A 19448-nucleotide genomic window follows, 5' to 3' on the forward strand; every position below is an offset into this window, starting at 1 on the left:
ACTGATTTCACACACACGTAATACCTCACATACATCATTTTTTTCTGTATAGTGAGAACACTTAAGTATAAGATAACACTTATACTCAGCAATTTTCCAGTATACAAAACTTTATTATCATTTCAGTTGGCATTTTACATAATCAATCTCTTGAACTTACTCCTCCTGCGTAACTGAAATTTTATATCCTTTGACCAACACCTCTCCAGTCCCTGCCCACCCCCCAGGTCTTGGTAACCACTCGGACCCTCTGTGAGTGAGACTTATTTTTAGGTTCTATATATGAGATTGCACAGCATTTGTCTTTCTGCGTTGGGCTTTTCTTCACTTAACATAATATAATGCAGGTTCATCCATGTTGTTGCAAATGACAGGATTTCCTTTTCTTTCTGACTAGATAGTACTTCATGTTTGTGTGTGTGTGTGTGTGTGTGTGTGTGTGTGTGTGTGTGTGTTTGTGTGTATCACAACACACTCAACTGCTGGTTGACTCCATATCTTGATTATTGTGACTCACTAGTCACAGTGAATATGGGAGTGCAGATGCCTCTTTAACATAAATGATTTCATTTTCTTTGGATCTATTCCCAGGACTAGAATTGCTAGATCATATAAAAAATAATTCCATATTTTAAAATTTATTTTTGGTGTACTGGGGTTTGAACTTAGGGTTTCGTGCTTGTGAGGCAGGTGCTCTACTGCTTGAGCCACACCTCAGGCCTTTTTTTGCTCTGGTTATTTTGGAGATAGGGTCTTGCATTTACTCAGGTTGGCTTAGACCACGATCCTATTTTAAGCTTCTCACTGTCACTGGGATGACAGGCACACACCACCATGCCAGCTTTGCTCTGCTGAGATGTGTTCTCACACACTTTTTTGCCTAGCCTGGATTGGCTCCTCCCAATTTCAGCCTCCCATGTAGTTTGGGATGACAGGTATATGCCATTGTGCCCAGCTATTGGTTGAGATGGGGTCTTACTTTTTGCTTGTGCTGGCTTGCAACTACCTACAATCTTCTGGATCTCAATCTTCCAAGGAATAATCCTAGGCATGAGATGCTGGCACCTGGCTTATAGTTAATTCTTTGAGGCACTCATACAATGTATACACTGATTTACACTCCCACCAGACTGCAAGTGTCCCTTTTTCTCCACATCCTCAGCAAAACTTGTTAACTTTCCCCTTTTTGATAACAGCCATTCTAATAGGTGTGAACTGACATCTTATTGTGGTTCTAATTTACATTTCCCTGATGCTGTGATGCTAAGCACTTTTTGAGAAATATCTATCCAAGGAATGTATCTTTTCAAGTAAAGTCTTCTTCTTGAAGTCTAAGCCAAACACTCATATACTACACAATGAGAGACTGCTTAGTTTTTACTTATTTTAATCATTCACTGTCATTGTTTAATATCCTTTTCCTTTTCTGAGTCCTAGGATAATTCAACAAAAATTCTACTAATTTGGAACCTTGGGAATAAGTTATGATGTTTTCTCAATTATTATTATTTTTTTTTTGGTGGAACTGGTGTTTGAACTCAGGGCTTCACACTTGAGCCACACCACCAGTCCATTTTGCTCTGGTTATTTTGGAGATGGGGGGGGTCTCATGAACTATTTGCCTGGGTTGGCCTGGAACCTGGATCCTCCAAATTTCCGCCTTCCAAGTGTATAGGATTACAGGCATAAGCCACTGGTGCCTAGTGCTTTCTCAATTGTTATTGAAGTGTTGGGATGGGGGACCCAGTAATTCTACTGAGTTTGCCTTTTTCAGTGCAAGTTTATTAAAGTTGGGATTCACTCAAGTTTATTAAAGTTGGGGTTGATGATAAAAGACCTCTGAGCTCAACCTCTTCATTTTATAGAAGTAGAAAATAAAACTCAAAGGCTGAGGTATAATGTCTGCCTAGCAAGGGTGAGGCACTGAGTTCAAACACTAGTACTACCAAAAAAAAAAAAAGAAGAAAAAAAGAGAGAGAAAATAAAACTTAGTTTAAAGCCATATAGCTAGCAATGGCAAAGTCAGCAACTCACAATTCATTTGAGTATTAAAATACTTACATATATTAAAAACATGTACAACATGATAGTTTATAATTTTAGCTACACACATTACATGTGGCATTTCCCCTCTCATATGTACTATTAGCTTTCTCCTCCTTTCCTCAATGATGATATCAATTAAGTTCTAATTGTTATAAATTCTAAATTAGCTAACTTTCAGTTAATAGCTTTGTATCATAACTTAATATGGAAACTCAGGTTAGGAAAGGAAAAACATGCCACAATCCCCTGAAAACTGAATGCCAAATATTTCAGAATTGGTGATAGTAAGGAAGATGGGTTTATTGTTCTTTTCCACATTATTAAATGGCAACCAAACTGAAACATCTTACCCACTGCAAAGAGCAAAAGATATTTAAAGCCAGAGTAGCACATTTCAGTAGTGTAAGAGGCACTAAGAACTCAATGAAGCAGGGACAGTACTGTATTCTATATTCAGGAGATGTAGTAAGTACATGGCACACATTCGATGAACGAAAGCCTGAAATCTAATTCCCTATTGGCTCCTCCATACCTTCGCTGTGTTCCATGACTGCAGGCTACTCCCTAACTTACTGAGCAAACTTACTGAGACTGCCATTTGGCAATCTAAGAAAACTGTATTGATGCAAGTGTACCACCGCCATTGGGAGAACACAAGTGCCAATGGGAAATCATGATCGCCTGCCCCATTGTGCTAGCTTGAGTTAACCCACTTGAGATCTTGGGTTTCTGCCCTATAGAAATCTTATGCTATTTCCAACATTCACTTAAAAAGGCTCTGGATTTTTGAGTTCCATGTTGCCCTAACTCTACAAATCAGCTTAAATAAACAGAATGACAAGAAAAAAAGTATCACATGTCATATATAATTCTTCTGTTAAGTAGCACAAATTTGAGACTTAAATGTCATAGTAATCCTTCATTTGTCCTAGTTTGACATAAAACAGCCAGGATAAAATATAACAAATAGTTAAAATTCCAAACCACAAATAAAATGTATATTAAATAAACTATGTTGCAACTCTGTGTGACTGCTGACCAAATCATGATGCACATTTCTACCATGCATCCTGTACAATTATTATTGTTCCACTAGTTTAAATCTGATATTTGGAGCCTACTGATAAAGCTCCTTAACAACCAAGTAAGTATAGTGTTCTTGTTTAAAAACTATAATTAAATAAGGATGTGGCTTTAAAGTCTTACCTGCTGTGAAAACAAGCTTGAGTTTTCTGTATTTGCATAGTATGAGTCTTTAAATCTACATTTTAGCTTATTGTGAAATTTCTCAACTTCTTTAATCTTCAGGAGTAATAGGAACTTTAAAAAAGTAGTACACAGTATGAGGTATTAAGAACAAGAGTTAAAAGCTTAATCAGAAACTACACTCTATATGGAACTTTTAAATTAAAAACAGCATTTGATCCTAAATGTGTCAGTAGTTTGTGATTATGCAAGAATGTTTAAAATATCCTCTAGGAAAAAAAAAGAACTGTTCACTCTAGCTTAGCCTTATAAGCTCCTGGCCATAATTTCTATCATTCTAAAACTTTATGGTTCTTATGTTATCTATGATTTTACTTAAAAAACTCCTAAGTTTCCAAGTTTAATATTTGCCTGACGACTAAAATCATTTGAAATAGTCCCTATTACTAAAACTCATGGAGAATTCAAAAAGGCCAAAACACTAAATTTCCTCCAGGGAGAAAGGCAATATTCTATCAGCTACACAATTTCATGGAATAAACTGTTTAAACATCAACTGCTATTTTCCGAATGTAGTGAATGTGAAGATAATACTTTGTAGAAAAAGAAGGATGGAGGCAGCCTTGAGTTGTTTTTCAGCAGGGGGCAAGTCCTTGTACTACTTGACCCCATCTTTTCTTGGGTTCAAGTGCTTGCTAGAGAGGAGTCTGGGCATGGCACAAGAGCCTACAAGCCCCAGAATAAGAAATCTGATAGATTTGCATGGGCTTCCCATTTCATTTTGGTTTCAGTAACAGAGTATCCTAATAAAATGAACAAAGAGCTCAAGAAATAAAAGCAAGTAAAAAACTACTCTACAAAGGAATCACGGAGCAAATGCCAGGAAGTATACTAAGCACATTATTATGCATGTAACATCTTTAAATCCTTGTAATGTTCCTGTGAGAACACTTCATAGATGAGAAACCAAAGAAATAACAACAACAAAAACACTAAGAAACATGCCCCAATCATACAGTAAGTTGTGGAGTGGGGACTTCAACCCAGGTCCTTGTGACTCTAAAACCCACCTCAATTGTGATATATGACTTCATGTCCCATGATCACAGTCCTGATTATCTTAGAGACATTATTATACAAATATTATACAGAGGGGGGGGTCATTAAAGAAGTATAAAACAGATTTCTGCCTAGAGATTAAAATATAGATTGAATAACCTTTACCCAAAATACTTAGGATCAGAAGTGTTTCAGATTTTAAGGTTTTTTGAATTTTGGAATAATTGCATAGACTTTTCTGAAGTATCCCTAAATGCAAAAGTTTCAAATTTTGGAGTACTTTAAATTCTGAACTTTTGGATCAGTAATGCTCAATCTGTAACAACAGTAGCTACTATCTGTCAGAAATTATGCCGTGTGAACCCTGAATTTTTATAATCACGCTGCTACACAGACAATATGCTCATTTTATAGAAGATGTTGGGGCTGAAGGAAGCTTGTTAGCTTTCTGAAAGTCACTCAGACATGGGATTTGAATTCAGATCTATGTTTAAGAACATCCAAGTCTTTTCACTACCACAGTGCTCGTCAAATTACTCCCTGCAAAGGAGAGGCAATAAGTTGAGTACCTAATATATTCATACTAATATATATTCCAGGCACTGAGCAAGTATGAGCTTCAGCAACTTATCCAAAGTTCACAAATCTAGTAAGAGTTAAAATATGAATATAGCATTTTTCAGCAGTGACGTTGCTAGTTATATTATTATTATTATTACTAGAAGCAAACATTTACTTTTTGCTTGTTATGCATCATACAGTGTTCAAAGAGCTAGACCCCTGACACAATGCTAAAGGCACAATCCAGCAAATGGGATTCTAAAGAGTGAAAGCAAGTTAGATGGGTGCAAGTCTTTGCTTGTTTGGTTTAAGATTTTAGAATACCAACAGCCCCCATTCAAGGACCTTTAAAAATGCAGATTCCTGTGTTCTACCCTAGACCTTCTACATTAGCATTTCCAAGGAGCAGAGCCCAAAGAGCTGAATAACTGTGATGTATATTTAAGTTTTAAAACTACAGATCCACAGGAAAAATGTATTGGCTACCTTCCAATCTGTTCTCCAAAAATTATCTCCCTTAGCTGAGATTCTGGTACAAATTAATTTCTTGGAAATTATAGTCACCTCTTATAATACTCACTATGTCGAGTGGTGTTCTCCACTTAATTGCAGTTAATATGATTTTGTTCCATATCCTGCATGTGTGCATACACACACACAAACACACAAATACGTACTTCCCTGGGTAAAAATTCACAAGTAGAAGTGAGAACTTCTAAATTGCTTATGCCACACGCTCTGTGTTATGCATATTTTAAAAGTGTAAAGGAAAACGTATAGAAGAACTCAAATGGCATGCTTATGTATATAGAAGTATATTTTTAATTTATTTTTCTGGTATCCACACTAAAATTTTGCAAATTTTTATTAGATCTTAAAAACTAAATGCTGCAAAAATAACTGTCTACCTCTTTATACATACAAAAAACAACTTAAAATACTCTGAGCAGGAATGTAGCTCATTACTAGAAATTCTGCCCAACAGATGACAAAACCTATCCACTAGGCAGGTCTATGCTCACACAATTTCTGAGTGTAAATGAGGTTATATGAGTAAATCAAGAAGCTGTTGAGCATTAGAATAAACCCAAAATGGTTATGCTTACAAGTAGAATCTTTCTCCTAACTAAATTTTTAATCATGAGAATACAACATTTGGAAATATTCTTTTATGTAGCAATTGTATTGAAAACAGTAGTATATGGGAAAATCCAAAGCATTGCACGAGGCAAGTTGTTCCTTAACTGTGACAGAATACAATTAAATGAAAGAAAAACTATGAAAGCTGATCACAAGGAGAGCGGCTAGAAAATTCTAGGTCTGTTACTGATTACCATAAAACTGTTTGGCGGGGGCAGGGGGGAGAAACGACCCAAACAATGTGTGCACATGTGAATAAAAGAATAATAATAGTAATAATAAAAACTGTTTGGCACCTGTTGGCAGTTTTCACCAAATTTGTCCCTATGTACATTGATTTACCCTATGATTCACATATACACTTGGGTATAAAGCCAGAAACATATATACACATGCACAGACATAAAATGTTCATAGCAGTTTTATAAATAATAGTCCAAACCTGAAAATCACTCAATATCCATCAACAGTAGATAGAAAACTAAATTGACCATGGTCGCACCATTGAAATATTATACTGAAACAAAAAAGAATTACTTTTTATGTGAATAAATTTCACATGTCAAATGTTGAGTCAAAGAAGCCATACATAAAAAGAAAACACATCACATAATTTCAGCTATGCAAAAGTCAGAAACAAGCAAAACTACTCTCTGGTGACAGAGGTGAGCATAGTTGTTACCATTAGGGTAGAGGTTATTATTAGGAGGGTCACAGAAGATCTTTGAGAGGTGCTGGAAATTTCTACCTCAAGCTGGGTAGTGGTTGTGAAGGTATATATTAGTAAAACTTCACTGAGCTGCCTAAACTTTACATTGTAACTCACTTTTAAAAGTTAAAACACAGTATTATATTCCTTGATGTCCAGAGTGACTAAGCGAATTGACACTAAGAAACAGCTTAGTGCTCAGATGCATAGCCCATGCACTTAGTCCTTGAAATTGGTTAGACTTTGTCTACTAATAAAACAACAATCAAGATGCATATAAATCTTTTACAAAATCAGAGAACAGGAGGGCAGAACAGGTCCTGCCTGGGGGGATGGACCAGTGGGAGTGGGGAGGATGGAGGGGGAGTTGTAGGAAAGTGAATATAGTGCAAATACTGTGCACACATGTATGTAAAATGAGACCTGTTGAAATTATTCCAGGAACTGGGTGGGAGAGGGGGAAGGAAAATGGTGGAGGGGGTGACCAATTATGATATATTTGCTATATTGTGTGAAATTTTGTAAATGCCACAAAGTACCCCAGCACAAAAAAATAAAAAAGATGCATATTTAAAAGCTAGCAATTATTACCATTTCATGTGTGGGGATGATAACTCTAAGCATTTAAAACATAAATTCATATACTTCAACAAAGATATTTCAATGAAAAGTTTTAAAATAGCAAGGCTTTGATTTTTAATAAAGTTATCAGAGTTTCCTAATTTTACGCTAGCAGGATAATACTGAAGGCTGCGTCACGTAAGCCATAATGCTAAGTTTACACCTATGCAAACTGTTTAACACCCCAATTCTGCCACATTATCACTGGTCTTGTTCTGTACTGATTTCACCCTGAACCAGACCATAACTTGAATGTGGTCGCTGGTTGGGGAACACATTTTTAAATATTTCTAAAACAGATCTACTCACATTTATGATGATGTTCAGAGATTCATCATTAGGAAGGAAAATGCACACACTCCGGCGGTCTTGCATGACTCTGTTGTTATGGAAATTCAATTTGTTCATCGTGTTGTAGGCTCTCTAGTGTTCGGGACTGGGCTCTGAGTCCTCAGCAACTGCTCAGGTTGCCAGCACTCCAAAGCCAAACTCTTCTCATCACATGCCTGGCAGGAGAAGCATCATGGCGTTCCACTGTGTAGGTTTCATAGCTGTGAAGAAAAAAAAAATCCAAAGGGAGGCCCATGAATAGAGCAGCGAGCATGGTGAGGGCAGAGACAGTGAGGTGAGCAGAGCACTACTCCTCTTGTGGGCACAGGGACAGGTGTCTCAAGCCAGGGCTTCCTAGCTGGGCACATGAGAACTTACTGATATGCATCCTGCATCTTACCTTCTAACAACTGTCTTGCAACTCCATCCATAGTCATGAATTAAAGTTTAAGCCATGACAGCCTCATACATTTAGGGCAGCACTGTACCCACAAGGCTCATGGAAACAGAGATCTTGCCTTTGAGGGCTTTGCAGTCTCACATGGGAGACAATTAAGGACTAAAAACAAATGACAAGAACCGAGCAACAACAAAATTCTCTCTTCCATTACCACCAGTCTCAAATGTCTTGGCTTTTATATCGCATTCATTGTTCAACCACTGTGGTCTGGCTTCTATGTCCTTCACTTTACCAACTGGCTCTGCCAAAGGAAACTGATAGTCTCTAGATGATCGGTAGTAGCCATAGGATTCATTGTATCTGATTTCTCTATGACACCACAGTTATTAAGCCCTGCTTACAAACTCTCATCTTAGTTTTTATATCACTGCTTCCTCCTGATTCTCTAACCTAATCGTGCAAACTTAGCTTTTCCATTTATTATTTCACCAGTCAGCTGATACAAAGAAATAACAATGTATACAGTCTTGTCTATATAGTTTAGTCTACATATAGTCTATACATTCTATATGCATAGACTAAACTATGTATAAGATAATATATGTAGACATATGTATATATATATATATATCCATTTTTGTATATAAAAGAACTATGGATTTTGGATACTTCTCATCTATTCAGTTCACTAAACATTGGTTCTTTTTTCAAAAGATATCTCAAGCTTTGGTATATACAATTTTGTTTGCAAGTAATGAAAATTTTATCTCCAATTCCAACAATCACTCTTTTCATTTCTGTTTTATATCCCATCACACTGGCGAGACCTTTAGAATAATTTAAAAACAGTCAATTTTTCCTACTTTTTGTGAGTGTTTCATGTATTATTATTACTAATAAGACAATACTCAAGAAAGAGATGTTAAGACTAGTTAGTCTCTCTCAAATTGCTAGTATTTATAGTATTCCTTTCTAGCTATATTTGTAGGATGCAAAAGAAAACTTTCAGGAATATGAAATTACTTCACTAGGCTAAGCACATAGTTTTCACAGAAGAACTATAAGTCTCATAAATGAGACTAAATCTTGGCCTATTTGCTGCTTAAAGTTAAATGTTTACCTATCTGCTTTCAGCAGGAGGGGAGAGAACATACCCTTAGATGGCACATGGAACAGATACAACCTAGTGTTTCTTTTTAATGTATGAATAAAGTCCCATCAACAAGAAAATTATGCAAAACTAAATAAAAACAGATGGCAATCTTACACATGGCATTTTCTTATGTAGAAGGCACACAAAGTCCACTGGAAGCTCTGCTTTACTTAAAGGATGGGAGCAGCATCACGCCAGGTCATACCTGTACATCACCCTGTGTAGTCACTGGGGGCAGTGGGACAGTCTCTCCAGAGTGGACAGTCAACTCCTGTGTTCGAAGGCCACCAACTAACTGCATCCCAAATCAAATCACTCATGTAGAAAATACTCATGTTTAGTGCAACACTCCCAAAGCATCGATTAGTTGGAGAAGCATGTTGGCTGTATCAGAAACACTTTGTGCTTGTTAATAAAGAGCATCCTGAGCCCAGGGACATTTCTACTTACACAGAATCACCAGGTATCTCTGATGTGCAGCCACATTTGGAAGCCACACTTCATCAATGTAAGGCATTGAACGGGGGGGTCAAATATAGTACGTTCAGGGTAAAGAACTGGGAATAAACAACATACGTGAATGATATCACTATAACTGAAGAAAATGTTAAGTCCTCAAAAGAGGTCAAATTTGTATAGAAAAGAACATTTTCCTTGAAAATGGTGAGCTAGGGATAAATAAGTTTGCAAATTACTACCCCCCTATTTATGCCCTCTCTTTCAAAAAAAGTATTAAAGACTATGAGACGTTTAACTTAGTATTTCTCAAACTTACTTGAGCACAGAACACTTTTTTCCCAAGGCATATCTATTAAGGGCTTATAAACAATACTCTTAGGCATACTGCTTGAGACACAGTTCTAAAAGATTTCCTGGTCAAATATATTCTATGGCAAATTTTCCCCTATGTGTTGGTATAAGACACTTAGGGATCCTCTTTATAAAATCTTTTCAAGAATAAATTATAAGCTATGATTAAATGTGTCATATTTTAAAATCAAACCTTTCAATGACATTAATTTCAGTATAAGTCTTCTTATATTTATACTTCAAACTGAGTTATTCCTATCATTTTCTCTTTCTAATTAAACCAATTAAAGTTGGTATTTCCATGGACCTACTTTCTAGAATTTAAAAGATAAACTAGGAAAAAAAATCTTCTGAGGTTTAGGATATTTCAAAATAACCTGCAAACTTCATTTGGGTGCAATTTTTATTATGGCTCAAACACATAGTGCAAAAGAAGGCTGGAAGAGGATTGTGAAGGAAATTTAGCAAAGAAGCGCTTCACTGCTGTTTTATCTGCTGTAAGGGTGGCAAACTAGAAAAGCCCTAAAAGAGAGAGAGAAGATTAGTTTTTACTTTACCCAACACAGCATTATAATGATGAATAACGGTTCCACTGAAATAGCAAAATCTCTAATGTGCACCAATATAAAATTTGATCTTAAATTAGGCAGTCCTAGGGAAGAGAATTACACTAAATTGTAGAAATTAGCCTCTCTGCCTTTGGCTGCTTATTCTGTGTTCTAAGACCCAGGAGAATGCATTTGCTAGTCCAGTGCAACACTTCTTGTCCAACAATCTTGGGATGAATTATCTATGGGCAAACCATGTTTATCAAGGCAAGAACAAAACAGCCTTATTAGTGATCTAACCCTACTCTGCCACAAACAAAACACCCACTCACAAACAAAGTGCATTAAGTGACACAATCTCCCTCTTGAATTTTTACCACATAATATGGTGCAGGCAGAAGAAGCTTTTTAGTGCACACTATTACCAAGCTTCTCACAGAAGTACATTCCCATTACTATTAGACATTTGGTCCCAAAGAGGCTCAGTACTAGTCCTGAAAAATAAGAAAAGTGATCTGGAAACAACTGATTTTCAGTTAGTCTGTATGCTCTGTATTACAAGATTCTTTTTTTTTTTTTAAGCAAAGGTCATTTGCTTATAAGAACCATTTGGGAGCTACAAAATTATTTTTGTCACTTATTTGAAGTTTCTACTTCATGGTCCATCTTTGCAGCGACTGTTGTACCTTAAGAAGAAAGTGGCACATGTATTAACTTCTGGAGCCAAATGCGCTGCTGCTATCTCCTTCCTACTTTCTAACCTGGCTCTGGTGGATAAATAAAGCACTGTGGAATGGCTAAGACCATCTTCTATGTGGTTGATCCTCAGGTGCTTTGAGACAAGATAGACTTAACCTCCCCACTCAGTCAAACTTAGATCCTAATCTAGATTCCACAACACTAGCTGTATGACCAGGAGCAAGTTACCTAATCTCTGAGACTGATTCATCTGTAAAATTCTGAAACTTGACCTCAAGGTTATTGGAATTAAGTTTTTTCAGGAGATAATAAAATATTAGATATCAAGTTGTTTGGATGAGAAAGACTGTTCATTGAAATAATAGTCATGAGTTTCTAGGTAGAGCTATTGGCAATAATGTTTGATACCACATTATAAGGACTTTCCTAGGAAGGATAGTGACACAGAAGAAAGGGAAGCTCAGAAAGAATGCTGATTACATCATTTGAACGGCTCCATCTAGCTGCATCTGAGGCCAGAAACCATCCACAGGAATTCCTATGTGAGCCAATAAATGATCTTTTCTCTTAAACTAATTCTGGCACTTGCAATTGAATATGTCCTCTCTAATACAGTCCATCAAGCAAGAAGCTGACTGATTGCTTGATACATACATTCATTAATCCACCAAATGATTCCCACCACTGGTTGTATATTAATACCGATATCTACTTTACTTGAAAAAATTGTTCTGTTTTAAAATTTCTCTCCACTCTAAAATAAAGGAGAATATTCAGTATGATAAATATTCTCATAAACAGAGAAGACCTAAGAAATGGGAGGAAAATCTTAGTAATAAAAACATTCAGGTGGCTGGGAAGTTGTTCTGATACTACCATGCTTTAAGAGCGCCACTTATAGGTAATTTATAATAATAATGCATAAGTTCATGTAAAGTAAACAAATCATGCTGGTCAATTAACTTATAAAAGTAATTTTCAGCAACCAAGATATACTTTATCTTGAATATTAATGTGTGGGTGAACAATCCTGTAGACTTCAATGTGCCTTTGTAGAATCATGTTGAATGTACTTTCACACTGTATTGTCCATTTGTAATAAATTATAGTAGCTGTGACAAGTGCTTTTTTCTGCAAACAAAGTAACTAGAAAGCATGGTTGATACATAATTTGGAAATTGAACAGTTAACAATATAACCATAACAATTTTGATTAAAGTAGCATTAATTTTGAGCCTCTTTTATAAATTTGGTAAGGGGAAAACCATTAAGCTAATTATTCAATGCAATCTAATGGACTGTAATTTGATTGTAATATTATTACATTATAAGTGGTTTTGCATGCCTCTTGAAATGCAGGCTAGTTATGGACTCAATAGAAAGGTTAAGTTTGGAAAAGGAAATAGAGCAGTAAGTAGTATAATCTCTACTTAAAAGGGTAGACCCCAGGGTCAGACTTCTTGAGTTGGAACCCCAGCTCAGACACTGCCTTGGTGCCACAGGGCAAGACTCTTTACTTCACTGTGTCTAGTCCTCCTCTTTGCTATGAGATTGTTGTGAAGATTATAAAATGGTTTACTCATTGTGAAGCACTCAGAACAGAAATTGACAGAGTAGGTACTGTTTACTACCAAAAAACATAACTGGCTTCATGTCATAAAAAGCAAGTGGGAGTACCACTTTTTGGCAATAATCTGGTGATCATTACCTATTTTGTCACTGATCATACCTTGAGATCTGAAAAAATTTTTTTTCTCCTGTTAGTAGTTAACAGATTATTTCACCTTTAAAAACTTTTTTTTTGACAGGGTTTCGCTATGTAGTCTAGGCTGACCTCAAACTCATGCTCTTCCTGCCTCAGCCTCTGGAGTCCTAGAGTTACAAGGCAGGCATCACCATACCTATTGATTATTTCACATTTGTGTTTGACCAATAAAATTTGCTACAACATGGGGCTAGGAATGGAAAAGAACCTTCCAATTAAAGTAGACTTGATGGTACCAAGTAATACTGTTCACACTCTAATGAATAAAATTATGTGGCTAGATCTTGGGTATAAGAGAGACAGGCAAAGAGTTTTATATGAGAAAAATTACTGAAACTGGTATGCTCTCACAAGTTGGTTAGGGCTATAAATCACTGCAGCCAGTATGTCTCTGCCTGTAACAAGTGCCAGAAAGATATTCATAACTTTTGACTCCATAATCCCACTTCTGGGGAAACGAATAAGGACATAATTCAACCAGAGCATACAATACTGCTGAATAAAGGTACTTGCTGAAGTGTTACCCACCAAAATGAAAACCAGAAAAAAAAATCGAAATAGTCTAACAGGAATTTATTAGCAAATTATAGTGTATCAAAATAAAAAATAATTTAAAAACATTGTTGTGCACATTCCTTTCAAATTGCAAATACCCACAAGAGCCAAAAATTACCTTGTTTCACTATTATGTTTTTTTCTAACAGAACTAGCAAGAATAAGAAAGCCTCTAAATCAATGAATAAGAAAAAAAGATCATTAACAAACAAGAACACACAACTGGTGTTTGAGTACCAGTGCTTTAATTAAAATATTACAGACTGAGTAACCCTTAATATGCTTAGAACCAAAATGCTCTGGATTCTAGGTTTTCTTTTTTGATTTTGGAATATCTGCCTAGATGGTACCAGTTGCATATTCTTAATCTGAAAACCCAAACTACAAAATTCCCAGATCTAAAGCTTTTTGAATGTCATGTTAATGCTCAAAGTTTGGGATTTCAGAGCATTTTTGGATTATGGATTCTCAGATTAGGGATGCTGGCCAGATATGTGTCTGTCTCTCACATCATTTCTAAATTCTGGCCCTTAGAGAGCTCATAATCTCTCTGATGAGTGAAAAACTCACACAAGAGAAGCAATAGAAGATCATACAATTACAGCTCAAGTTAAATGCTGAACTGGTAAAACAAGCGCTGTGATAAAGACCCTGGTACAGAACCAGGACAGAGGCCCAAACCCAGAAAAATGTCTGGCTGCCCTGTACAAACTCAAAGACTGGATAGATATGAATCAGATTATGGAGTGCCATTGAAGAGACTTTTTTCACACCTGGAGAGACTTCTGATGAGATTCAGCAGGACAGCACACAGACTCCAAAATGTCCTTGTGTTGATTCAACCCTCCTCTTCTCTAGCTCTGGCCACGGTTTTGCACACCAACCCCTACTCTCAGGTGTTCCCCTTCTTCTTTGCATCATTTTCTGCTAGGGCCATACTCACTTTTATACTTGATTACAGAGGCAAAGCAAAAGGTGTTGCTCAGGAAAATGAAATCACTTTTCTTACACTAGAGATTAAAAGCTTCTTCTAAAGCATGATTCTGATTTACATTCTCTACGCTGGACAGTAATAAGCATAATTCTGTTAATCAATTATTACAAGGGCTCCATCCTGGAGTCCATAAAAAAAGTCATGGGGATCTTTCAACATCTCAAAAGTCTGATAGAAAAGGCATGTTTACCTATGGTAACACCTCAAGGGAAATTAAAATTCACTTAAATAACATTCATACCATTTTAAGTGCTTATTTTGATAGTGCACTTAAGTTTTCCATGCTAGAGTGAAAAATGAAAACAAATGGCAATTTGTTTTGATAGGTAATCTTTCCAAACACAAAGACTGAGGAAACTGGGGGAAATGAAGGCTAACTGAGGAAGATTTAATTGCTAAATATCCATTGGAAAAAAAAAAAAACCTAGCAAGAAAACCAAACCCTTTCTTCTGTCTAGTCTATCCTTTTAATGACTTTCTTCTCTACTACATATCCTGGCTGTGTTCTCACTTGGGTTTTTAAATGTTCTTTGACTTGTCTCATTCCTTAAGTCCATCCTGCACATGCTTACTGGGCGATCTCATTAAACTGCATGTATAATCACGGATACCACACCCCTCCACATTCTTCAGTGGTCCAGCACTTCAAGAGAGTAACACTAAATGTAGGGCACTGAGATCTTTTACCATTGGTCCCACTCGCCTTCAGTGGGACCATTTCCCAACTCATGTTTTGAATTACTGCAACTCATTTCCTTGTGGTTTCCTCAACAAGTCTGGCTCTCATACTTCTCATGCTTTTGACCATGTTCCCTCTGCCTGGAATATCCTTTCTTGCATATTGTTCTACTCACCACCCACTTCCAAGGGAATAAAACATCTTCATGCTCCCTGGAAAATGTAAGACACTGCTATGGGACACATGTCTCCAAATCACTAGGCAGTTGACAGCTGTTTCTCTGCTCCCCTGGGAGGGTCAGATCTCCTTAGGTAGATTCTGTCTGCATCTTTATGTCTCTAATGCCTGCAGTAGTAATGACTCTGTAAAAGGCATCCGGTAGGACTTACTGAATAAATTATTTAGACTTGTTTACCAGAAATATGAATGAACGTCTTAGTAATAAACATTACAGATTTTGGGGGGTTTTTTGGTGGGACTGGGTTTTAAACTCAGTGCTTCATGCTTACAAAGCAGGCACATCATTTGAGACACACTTCCAGCCCATTTTGCTCGGATTATTTTGGAGATGGGGGTCTTGTGAACTATTTGCTCAGGCTAGCCTCGAACTATGATCCTCCCAATCTCAGCCTCCCAAGTAGCTAGGATTACAGGCATCCTTTTCCCCATAAATAGGAGTCAGTGCTGATCACAGCTTAATGAATATGTTCTGCAAGTTAGCTATAGGGAAAAAGATGCACATTTTTTCTTCTTCCAAATTTAGTGGACAAATGATACAAGAATACTATTCTCCAACACTGTCAACAAAATAGTTTCTGGCAAAGTCTCTAGGTATGTCAGATTAAGCCAACTAATAGGAAAATAAACATATAAGAACACATATTGGTTGGGATACACTAAGTTGCTAATACCAAAATTAGCTACCTTAAACTTGGACTCAAGCCAAGCTTCCTGAGTCTGACGCTTATCCACTATCCTCTAGCTAGCTAGCTATTTACTAACCTTGGACACCTAGCTGTATGACCTTGGACAAGTTCATTCATCTCTCTATGGCAGTTTTCATATTGTAAAATGAAAATAATAATGGTATTTGTGTTATAGGATATTATAAGGCATATGGTAACCACGGTGTTAACTATTATTAAATAACAAGACTAGTAAACGGTATGAATGGAATTCACAAAGGTAAAGTAACTTTGAGCCTAGAGTAGGATAGGTAGGCTTGGGGTGGTTTGACATGGTAACTCACAATGTCATTCAGGATCTAGCCTCTTCCTGGCTAGAACCTGGAAATCAGCTTCATCTTAAGGGTGATCCCTCTTAGAGCAGCCAAATCAGCCAGAAAATGGCAGCAAGCAGGCACTCTGACACTTGCTCTCACTGGATGTATGGGGTCACAAGGCTCCAATCACAGGGCAGGAAGATGCCCACCTCTATGTCCAGAGATGAGATCTACATCAAAACCAAAACCTGGGTACCTGTGGGCAGCTGAGGGGGAAGGGCAGAGGCCAGATGGACAATCAACAAGAACAAAAGCAATGGTAAAATCCATGAACTCTAAATCAGAGAAACTTTATTTTCACAGCCATCTGTATTCAAAAGTCATATCAGGTTTAGCAACCAGACACAAAAATTCCTTTCAACCAAGATGAATTTCTAGCATGACATTGCCAACAAAAAGTGCTGTTCTCAGGGAAAATCCTCTGACTTTAGAAGCATCTGCTTCTAATTTCCACAAAGAAATCTTTGATTTCTTCATTCATGGGACTTGCACTCAATTCTCTCTGACACAGGCATTATAGTTTTCTAGATAATTATTCTGCTTTGAAATTCTCATTATCTGGTAGTAATATATGGAATCTTAACATTAACTTATTTTTTTCTCTGAAATACTTTTTCCAAAGAGAGTGTAATATATTCAAGAAAGATTGAATGAAACATCTGGGAAGTTACTAGCTTTCTTAGAACACTGTATAAGGATTTTCCATACCACTAAATAGGTCCTAACACAGCAACAAAACATGCAAGCTAGAAACACAGAAATGTACCAATGAAAGAATAAATAAAGCCTGGTACATTAGAACAATTCAGCAGTAAAAATTAGTCACCTATACTACACATTAACAACTATGAATCCTACAATGTTGAACAAAAAAAAAAGCAAGTAAAAGAAGAGTACATACATGATTCTGCTTCTATGAACAGTAAGTTCAAAACCAACAAAATGAAAGAATGGTTCATTTAGGAGTTTATGTGATAAAAGACTATAAAGAAAAGCAAGAGTGATTAATCTTAAAGCTACAATAGTGGTGCTGGGTGGTAGCATGGGGTAGGAGAAGTATTCAGAAAGGGACAAGGCGCTTCCAAGGTCCCAAGCATTCTTCTTCACTTTGGCAGTGAATAATGGTGTATTTTATTACTATCATGGGTTTAAAATATACAAACATCATAAACACTTGCCCTGTATGTGTTACTGACAATTTGAGAAGGTAAAATAAATCAGAGGGATTGAGGCTGAAAATCAAGGTAGAGCAAGTGTGAAATTCTGTTATAACTGCCTGCTACATTTTACGTAACAAGGTGATTTCTCTGATGACTTTATGCAGAGCTTAACCACTACATACTAAAGTAATCATTATAAATTGTGACTTTACCTATTACACGATTGTATATGGCCTTGAAACAAAAAAAAGCCTTAGAGCTTTTCTTATAGGGGACAATTTAGGGACATGTATTAATTTCTGGGTTTCAATGGAAACATTGTAATAAAGTACAATTACATGAAAACTTTATCACTGTTGCAGATCTTAGCAATGACCTAATCCAACTCCCTAATTTTATAGGTGAAAAAACTGACACCTGGAGAGAATGTCCTGACTAAAACGATCAGAGCAGTTTGGGGCCCCAGGTGTGCCTTTCTTTCCTTTTAGAATTTTTCTTCTCTAAGTCCTATTTGAAAACTCTAATGAGTAAGAAATAATTTACTCTCTTTTCAGAAAGGTCATGATTTATATATTTAAATAGAAAGTTAAGAAACATGTTAAAGTGATTTAACTAAGGAAACATACCCAAGTGCTAATAAAACATGCCTTTTACCCTGATAGCTACAGAATTACATGTGAAAATTTTTATGAAGCCAGAAAAAGACTTTGAGATTCCTGGAATCCAACTTTTACCCTTATACACATAAATCACAGGGCTGAGATTACACTGTTACCAGTCACACCCAAAGAGCAGCATTTACTGTAGGACACACACACACAATCGACTATACACATGCAGAATGGTACAAAGTGAGACTCATGAGGCCAAGCACTCTTTATAGCAAAGAAGATCAAAAGCACAATCTACAGACTTCAAAGTAAAAGATTCCTCTGAACATTGTAACAATGCTTTCTATTGCTACAAAAGTCTTTTTTTTAACACTCCCTTGAGGTTTTTACTGAGACTATGTAAGTTGGAAACAAAGTTGTCACATACACTTTTAAAGACAGAACTCTGATTTATGGATTTAAAAGCATTTAAGAGAATGACAAGAGTATTTATTTTATATACGGCTTCTTTATTGTAGCTTCATAAAATATTTACCATTGTCATTGTCATGGAAGGATTCTACATCAAACACATTAAAAGTCACTTTTATCCCAGCACAGCCCTCATTAACCAGGAATCAACAGTCCAAACTTTAAACAACCCCTGCTTCTCTGGTGTGTCATCATACCAGAGCCAGTTGTGCCCTGAGGAGACTAAGGTGGTTGTGTCACTCTGCAGACTGGCTGTTGGGAACATCACTGGCATCCAGGGCTATTACGTTTTTCCCAGGAGAATCTTCAACCAGAAGCTGTTTCTGTCACTAGTGTCTAATTCCCTTAGCTAACTTCTGGAAGTTAACTTCCACAAATGTGCCAGATCCACCAGTATGGAATATCAGTTTCAAGTGGCACTTACCTATGGAGAAACAGTCTATTCCCATATGCCAAGTCTCAGGCCTTATTTCTGTCATTCTCTTCAACCATGATTTTCAAATATGATAAAGACCAAGCCAACTCAATCATTATCCATTTATTCTGAAGGGAACAGAAATAAAGCCACACAGTGGAGTTCTGGATCCTCTGGTATGTGAAGCTGGCAAAACCCAATGGTGAGTCATAGAATAGCCCACTCGAGTCACCT

The 19448-nt window shown here is 36.7% G+C and overlaps 1 protein-coding gene across 7 annotated transcripts in view; it reads right to left on the reverse strand.

Moving 5' to 3' along the window:
* Frmd6 (FERM domain containing 6) overlaps nucleotides 1-19448 on the reverse strand; it is a 224189-nt gene that overhangs the window by 31653 nt on the left and 173088 nt on the right. For 6 of the 7 annotated variants that reach the window (XM_074067986.1, XM_074067984.1, XM_074067985.1 and 3 more), the window contains one exon: nucleotides 7652-7893. In XM_074067986.1, the coding sequence (XP_073924087.1) occupies nucleotides 7652-7750 (99 nt within the window). In that variant the 5' untranslated portion in view covers nucleotides 7751-7893. Of the gene's footprint in view, nucleotides 1-7651; nucleotides 7894-9430; nucleotides 19414-19448 lie in introns of those variants that run through there. The other variant, XM_074067987.1, reaches the window with a different exon arrangement.

The sequence above is a fragment of the Castor canadensis genome, chromosome 3 (assembly GCF_047511655.1).
Source record: "Castor canadensis chromosome 3, mCasCan1.hap1v2, whole genome shotgun sequence".
Lineage (NCBI taxonomy): Eukaryota > Metazoa > Chordata > Mammalia > Rodentia > Castoridae > Castor > Castor canadensis.